Source organism: Ixodes scapularis, unplaced genomic scaffold (genome assembly GCF_016920785.2).
Source record: "Ixodes scapularis isolate PalLabHiFi unplaced genomic scaffold, ASM1692078v2 PGA_scaffold3__209_contigs__length_174095766, whole genome shotgun sequence".
NCBI lineage: Eukaryota > Metazoa > Arthropoda > Arachnida > Ixodida > Ixodidae > Ixodes > Ixodes scapularis.
Window position 1 is genome coordinate 21089374 of NW_024609868.1, and position 8149 is coordinate 21097522.

At 43.9% G+C, this 8149-nt stretch overlaps 1 protein-coding gene across 1 annotated transcript; it reads right to left on the reverse strand.

Moving 5' to 3' along the window:
* Positions 1–1651: 1651 nt before the first annotated feature.
* LOC115314669 (indolethylamine N-methyltransferase) lies at positions 1652–7702 on the reverse strand. Its single transcript, XM_040206135.3, has 4 exons — positions 7599–7702; positions 6541–6701; positions 5605–5812; positions 1652–2131 (listed from the first exon to the last, which is right to left on the reverse strand). Exons 1-4 carry the CDS (start codon positions 7700–7702, stop codon positions 1705–1707), a joined length of 900 nt encoding a protein of 299 aa, XP_040062069.1. The 3' UTR covers positions 1652–1704.
* Positions 7703–8149: the final 447 nt, after the last annotated feature.

The window sequence follows — 8149 nt, forward strand, 5'->3', positions numbered from 1 at the left end:
TCTACAAGTCGCAAACCCTCATAAAGCCTTTTGTTTATGTTGGTATACAAGTTGCATCTTTGTATATGTTGTGCTTACTTATTTGTAGGGTCGGCGCGGGAAAACGGAATGATAAGCACGCATATGTGCATTGTGATTACGATATATGCACAAGCGGTAGCAGGTTTCAACACTCTCGTCAACGAATCGAACAAATAGGTACAAGTCTCACACATTTATAGAACACACATGCGAATTTTTTTTAAACAATCAGAACGCCACTCAGAGTATATAAAATACGCTATACTGTTTCTAAATCCTCCAGAATGCTTGACTTCCTCTCTCGTATATTAAAGCCTGTGCCGCTTTCCCTGAGAGAACAACATTGTTTCTCATGTTCGCTCATGTGCTGTGTGGAACCCGAATCGTTTGTTCAGTCAACCAAGCTTGAAAAGGTACAAACCAAGCTTCCACATTTCTTTGTAACAATTACGACAGGCGACTGAAAATAGCAATAGCTCAAGAGATCCTAAGATGTATGTAGTTGAGCTTTAGAAGGATATTACTTTGACTCAAAATGTTTATTAGATTGAAGGACGATTTCTTTTTTTGCGGCTCTCGCCGAATGTACGAATCCTTCATGGGAGAAGTTCGCTTCAGAATTAGTTTTTTTTTTAAGTTTTACATTTATCTGTTATTTTTGTTTGTGAACAATTTAACAATAAAACTAGTATTAAAAGAGAAATTTACCGTCACAGAGCGAATTTTATTTTCCAAAGAAGGAATCACGTTTATAAGATGGAGCAAGTTTGCTGCAGAACTGGTTTCTTTTTTCCTTTTTCGTTTGGGAACCCTTTAAAAAAATCCAGGATGGAAACTGACTGCCAGTGTCTATTTTATTCAGCACTGACCTCGTACTCTTCCAAGTCTATTAGTAACTCTGTGGTAGAACAGCCTACCAGTTGTTATGAGCTGTTGTGAAGTGTTTTACTGTAATGTGATTGTCATATTCTAAGAATTTCTGTATCTATTATTTCCTCCACTCTCAAATATATTCGCCCCCTCTTGTTGAAATGCCCGATGAAGCTGTAGGTCTTCGAGTAAATAAATGGATGCAACAGGAGATTAAGGCTAGCTGCACCGCGTTCAAGACTCGTACTGTAGATATTTCAGCTTCTCCCTTCGGTAGATCTTACACCCCAGCAAATATCTGTAAACTCTCCTAGGAATGCTGCAACTGTAAACATATATATATATATATATTGCTCTGTCCTGTTAGAAATTGTCGCACGCAGCTTTAAAGCATCACGTATGTGCCTTTATTTCAACAAAATTGTTAATCATGATATATGAAATCACTTGCGAATGCTACATAGAAAGCAATCATTTCATTATGTTCCAACATAACTGAGTTTATTAGAAAATGGCTTTTAAACGTTTGTTACAGAAACTCGAGTTAAAAACGATTAACTGAAAGCTGCCACTCCACATGTCAACGGAAAGATAAATGCGGCAGAAATCTTAGCAACGGTACGCGAATTTTTGTGTCACGGTCTTTAAATTCCTGAATAGTAAGTTTGTCTTGAGTTTTTGGCTCTAACTTTAACATTGAACCTGATAAAATTTTATTTGACCTTCCTGTAGTCTGATATACAAGAGAAATTGTCGGAAGTTTACTTGTACAAAGTATCTGGCACAAACTGAGACACAATTCTATAACCTGATTCAGGCTTTACTGGCAGCTAGAACAAACGTGAACACGTTTGGATTTTCCACAAACTCCCCAACTCTATGGGCATGGTATACTTCCATCTGGAAGCCGGCATCTTTAATAGCTTCTTCTACCACCTTTTCGGTGAGGTTCGCGTGAGCGAAATCCACGTCACCCACGGGATAGCTCTTTATACCACCCGCGCCCAGAAGGACAAGTAGACCGCCAGGTCTCGCGAGTGTTCCCACGTTGCAAACCGCCTTCCGGAAAGATTCGTGGTCTGCTGTGGCCGATTCCAGGCATCCGGAGGATATAATAACGTCGAAGGTCTGCCTGTGTTCCTCGGGGAGCACTCCGGGCTCCAGGACATCGCAGGGAATCACTTTACGAACTGCTAAGCGTGTGCGCTCGATTATTTCCAGGGCCCCCTTCCTGAGGTCGCTGGAAAGCAGAACGAAAAAGTGGAAGTAAGCTGTTATGCAAGATTGATAGCTCGCACACTGCACAGTACTGTACGTGCAGGGAAACCAGAAGTATTGCGGTTCTGGGGTTCGTTTCCTAAGTTGTCTTCAGACATGCCAGGGACTCCGAGTTTGGACAATTTTCGAGAAAGCCGGCAAGATCGCCAACAGCGGCGGTTCGTCAGCGTTACACTTGACATTAGCGCAGGCCAATCACGGCGGTCGGGGATCTCGCCAATTTTGCGACGAGTGTTCAACTTAGAGATCCAGGTTACATCTCGTCGGATATCGCTGGTACGTTCTCAGCTGTCACGCGTGCTTGCCATTTAGACGTATTGGCCTTATATGACCTTATATGTAGTAAATGACAGAAGCAAAAAGACAGAGAGGTGCCTCTAGGGCGAGCTTTCTGCCTTCGATAACGCTTCGGCATCTCCTGAGCCTCGAGTGTGCAGCCGCATCCGAAGCATGGCGGAGCACAACGAGCGTGAGCTGGAGTCCCGGCATTGGATGGAGACGGCCCGCCATTTACATACGGTCGTTGACTTTAGCGAAATTAGCTTGACGTAAACATGTAGATGATATCGTTCTAAAACGAGCATGTTGTTCACACTAAGGCGGCGCCCTGTTTTATATACCATATTGATGAGATCCAGCATATAAACACAAAATCATGAGCTGACCCTGAGAAGATGAAAAGTAGTTACACTGCAGGCTTGTCCAACCGGCCATATCACGCTATATTCTCCTTGTCATAGATCCATATTCGCTTTCTTACGAGTCAGTTGCACAACGTCCACTGAAGCAGGAAGCAAAAAGAAAGTTCCTTCAGACTCAGCTGAAAGTGAGCTGCGAAGAACCAGGAATTTCAAAACGGATTTTTCAATATAGTTTGAAAATATTTAGTTGAAGTCAACGACGTTTAACACACACTGTATTTTTAAGAAGTTGAAGAAGTAACGACTAAGTTCAAAGAGTAATGTCAACTGCCGAGTTCACGAAGACGCCATTTTAAATTGTTCATTTAAATTTAACAGTTGAAATGAGAGAAAAAAAGAGAAAAACTTGCGTGTAATGTGTCCTGAGTGTGTGATACTCGCATTATGATCTGTTATGATTGGTTGCGGGGAGCTTTGGGTGGTTTCGGATGCGTTGCACACACGGCACACTCGTGTGCTTCCCTGTTTAATCAGAATTATTGGGATAAGTTTAAATTTATTCTGGAGTGGACCGTGTGAGGAGTATGTTTTATAGAGAAGTTTCCATGGGTTCTGCTGCTTCCGAAGGTGCATGTAGCGCGTTGAGATCTGCGTTCTCTTGGATAGCCAGGAGCCCCTTGTGGTAGCTAAGGTAATCGCAAAGGGGATGAGATTTATCGTGCCCTCTACGCTATCTACTGGCTGCCATGAAAAGCAGTCACTTGATACGCCCGCTGCACTATTCACTGGTGCGTTAAGAACCTTGCCATGACGTCATGAGATACGTGGCAAGCTACGCTTCGGCAATGGGAGTCCGCTGCACTCTAAAAAACGTATGTGCGTCTACTTTCGCGCACAACACTTGGAGAACCAATCAGCGCAACTTACGGAGACAGCTCAGCGAATGACGATGCCGAAATATGTGTTTAGACCAAAAAACGCAGACTGAGTTGTGACACTAAGCAATGCAAGCGTGACGTTTTGCATTGCTTAATGTCACAACTCAGTCTGCGTTTTTTGGTCTAAACATATGGTTCGGCATCGTCATTCGCTGAGTTGCCTCCGTAAGTTGCACTGATTGGCTCCCCGAGTGTTGTGCGTGGAAGCAAACGCACTAACTTTTTTTAGAATGTGCGTGTGCCGATAGGATACTGCAGGCTTCCCTGAGTTATGCTCAGCACAGCTGCCGGCGGCTAGCATTTGCCTCCTCCTGGTGGCTTCGAGGAAAAGTATCGGGTTGAGGATCCCGCTGTCTGGGGACGGGATGCTACTGAGTCACTCAGTAAATCAACTTTGGTGCGATTAAATATTAATAGTTATAATTACGTATGATTAAGTGTGATAAACTCTCTTTTATAATGCTGTTTTCCGTTATGTTGCGCTAATCTCCGTGTGACGATGTTCGCATAAAAGTCAGCCCAAACACATTATGCGTTAAAACAAAAAACGTTTCAAAGGAGTAACACGTATGCAACTTTCCGTCTCTTTATTGATGAACGCATCAGATCGGTGGCCTCACCCAGCACGAAGAGAATGTAAGCAGTGATATAATTCTATTCATTCGCAGGAAGTTCAGGAACGTCAAAGTGCCCAAATTCGACGATGAAACCTTTCGAACAATGGTCATCACAGCAAGAGTTTTACTCATGTTCTACGCTCCATGTTATTCAGCAGCCAACACTATGTTAGACCAGGCTGTTTGAGACGTTGACCCCTACATCAAGATGCACTCATATTTTCCTGGTGACAAGAAGTAGCGTCTCACAGTGGCTGTGTGTCTCACCATAACTGATCTTACGCTAAAGACGAAGATAAAACCCAGGTAGAGTGGCCATTACAATTTTTTTTTTATCAGCAGTTATTGCTCAAAAAGAAAGACACCGAAAAAAGGTTCCGAAAAACAAAGTACAAGAGAGGCATAAAGAAGAATTTGGATGGACTACAATACAACGTGATACCAGATCGAGCAGCAATTTCCCTGTGCCATACCGCGTTTTGAAAACGACTGCAAGACATAGTGTGGTGAAGGCGATTTGATACCTGGGCCCTAACGACATGATGGAGACTGCCTAGATTAAAAACTGCTTGCAGTATTATCCCAGGGGGGATAAGTTCTCAATTCGGGGAGACGAAGGAAACAGCTTTCTTGATCGAAGACGAAGTAAACGAGAAGAAATATCGAATAAATGACTCACTGTGTACCCTACGACACATGGTGTATTTGATATGATACATTTCTGTAAAAAGGGCCTCGCAAGAAAGCAGAGCAGAAAGGCAGCGAGAATGCATCCTGTATCACATTGGATACACATATTTTCTACCACCTGTCTGAAAGAGGCTCCACTCGATGGAGCCACTTGGCGGCTTGGCGATCAGAGGCTCGGTTTCCTGATATTGGAAACGCGTGTATGAAAAGCTCAATTTTCAGGCAGCGCTGCAAGCTTCCAGAGTGTGCATCCCTTACGTTTGTAATTTGATAGAAATGTGCAGGTGCGCTGTGTTTAAAGAAAGACAAATACTGCTTTCGCCGCTTCAACAACCCGCGACGCACCAATACATCGAGTATACGATATGATACACGAAGTAATTCTTCACTTTTTGAAGCACGAAAATTGAATAAATGTTTACAAGAATTTTAATAAAGTTTTTCTAGTAGCAACCACTCCAGAATAATTTCATGCAAAAAATAGGAAGTCGTGCATTGTATAATTCATACACTAAGTACTGCGTTAATAATTTGAACACCGCTACGTACGTATAGCCTTCAACCACGGCAACCTTCTCCGCGCGGAAGGTCCAGTCGAGGGCATCTTCGTCCTTGTTGAGCCACTTCATGAGTTCCAACCTGTTGGCTTCGACTAGATCACTCATCACGATGTCGTTACATCGACTGGAGCCTACGAGAACGTTTGTGACCAATGGGCCACTGCCCAAATCCAACAGGGTGTTTCCCTGAACCAGACCTATAAAAAGCATGCCAGAGTTTCATACAGCTTTATTGCAAAATAAAATGCAGATATATAATTTATCTGTTATCGCTAAAAGAACATGCCGTGATTCGTAGTTACAATTCATGTATCCAATTATGCGTCAGTAAACACCCCACCCTGCTCAAGAAACTAGGGAGGTAAACAGCGTTCTCTGATTACAGCTCTGCCGAAAAATAACACTAAGGTTACTGCGGACTAGGGAGCCTAGATTGCACTGGTATGGCAATTCAAACCGCGGGGAGTGTTTTCAATTCAATGGCGGGCAGCTCCTCCTGCACTCTAAAAAATGTCTGTGCGTGTACATTCCCGCACAACACTCGGACAACCAATCAGCGCAACTTACGGAGGCAGCTCAGCGAATGACGATGCCGAAACATATGTTTAGACCAAAAAACGCAGTCTGAGTTGTGACATTAAGCAATGCAAGAGTGACGTTTGGCATTGTTTGATGTCACAACTCAGACTGCATTATTTGGTCTAAATATATGTTTCGGCATCGTCATTCGCTGAGCTGCTTCCGTAAGGTGCGGTGATTGGCTCTCCAAGTGTAGTGCGGGAAAGTAGACGCGCGGGCTCTTCTTAGAGTGTATAGCTCATACATTTACTTGCAACATCCAGAACACCTACGTGTTCTTCGATCACTCGTCTGGAACAACCCTGGAACATAGAGTCCATACGGAGAATGTCAGAACATAATTTACCTGACTGGAAAATACTACGAAGTGTTTCTAATTCGGGTGAAACCGTTTCACCGATATAACGACCATACTCGTCGGCGTAATTCCGTGGCAGAAATTTGTTTTTGTAAGTATCCCTCAGGGCTCGGGTTTCCTCGCTCCCCAGAGTGCCCGAACTGAAACTCCTGAAAGCGAACAATTATGGGGTTAACGCGTATCTCTCTCGACATCATAGCGACATTGAGCGGTTCGATGATTATAAAGAAACCGGCTTTTTGTCTCTTTCACAGTCAAAACACGCTCAGCGACCTCTGTGCTGTTGCGGCATGCCCACATCTAGTTTTGCTTCGGACTCTTCGATTCAGCAATATTTCGAAAGCTGGAGAAATTCGTTAGAAAAGATTTAACCCCAGCGTATACACAGCAAGAGTACACAGAGCATAGGCTTCCTATAGCAGGAAGCGACTCGCACTTCTCTCTCCCCACTCTAGCAAAGCGTGCGCTGTAGAGGAGGCGGCTCCTCTCCAATGTTGGCTCTGTTAATCCTGGTCTTCAACGCACCTGCCGCCACATGACACCGAGACATCAGGTGAGTTCCTCTGGTCACGTGAATCCCTGATGTCAAGTCCCGTGACACCGTCATGTCGTGTGACATTGACGTCACGGTTTCACGTGACGACCTCAACGACGGACGCCCAACGTCGACGTTATTTCGAGTGAAAACGGCTCTCCCGGAAAACGCGGCCGTGCAGTGTAATTAGGTGCTCCGATCAAAGGTTCCCGCAGGCCCCCAGGCCGCTAACGCGCATCTTCGTGGGTGGGCGGGCACGTGTCGTTGAGAAGTTATCAAAGCAGCCTTCCTGGGTGCTGTGCGCGTGCCTGCAGGCAACAGGCACAACATGCTTGGGAATGTGTTATCGGCGAGATGCACGTTTTGACCCTAATTTGACAGTTGCACGTGTTCCTCATGACTCGATGATTTCTTTACCTACAACACACCGGTCCTTGCACATTCGTCGTAATTGCCTTGCACATTCGTCGTACTTAGCGGGCAGCAATGAAAGGAACTGAGGCGTTCTAACCTTGATTTGTGTGAGACGATATCCTTCATACGGTGACCCCCAAGTTTCAAGGCGGCAGTAGTAACTTTAAGCATCTCCCTCAGGGCCGTCATGTTCGAAACCATGCTTGACGCGTTTATTTCTGAAAAGAAATATAATATATATGAATAAATTTTGGCCGACGCTAGGAACATGTAATTTATATCTTCCAACATCCGAACTCAAAAAACAAAAGCGCACGAAGACCACAGCTATAGTTTTGTTTACTTTCTTGTTATAAACGAATGAACATTTTATTTTCGTTCTCGCTCAAATGAGTAACAGGGTAAGAAACCTGCATTACGAAGACCTTAGCGAGCCTCGGCTGCAAGCTTTCAATTGACGATGATGGATGTGGTACTTAAATGATTATATATACTGTGTATGTTCCGAAAGAAATTTAAATAATCTGAAGACTTTTCTAATTTATATTTAGATATCAATGTTACATTAAATTATCCCTTTTCACAAAGCGGCGTGTAAGCACGCGCGTGCGTGACCTATTGTTTTACGTCACTTAGGCTCGTTACTCT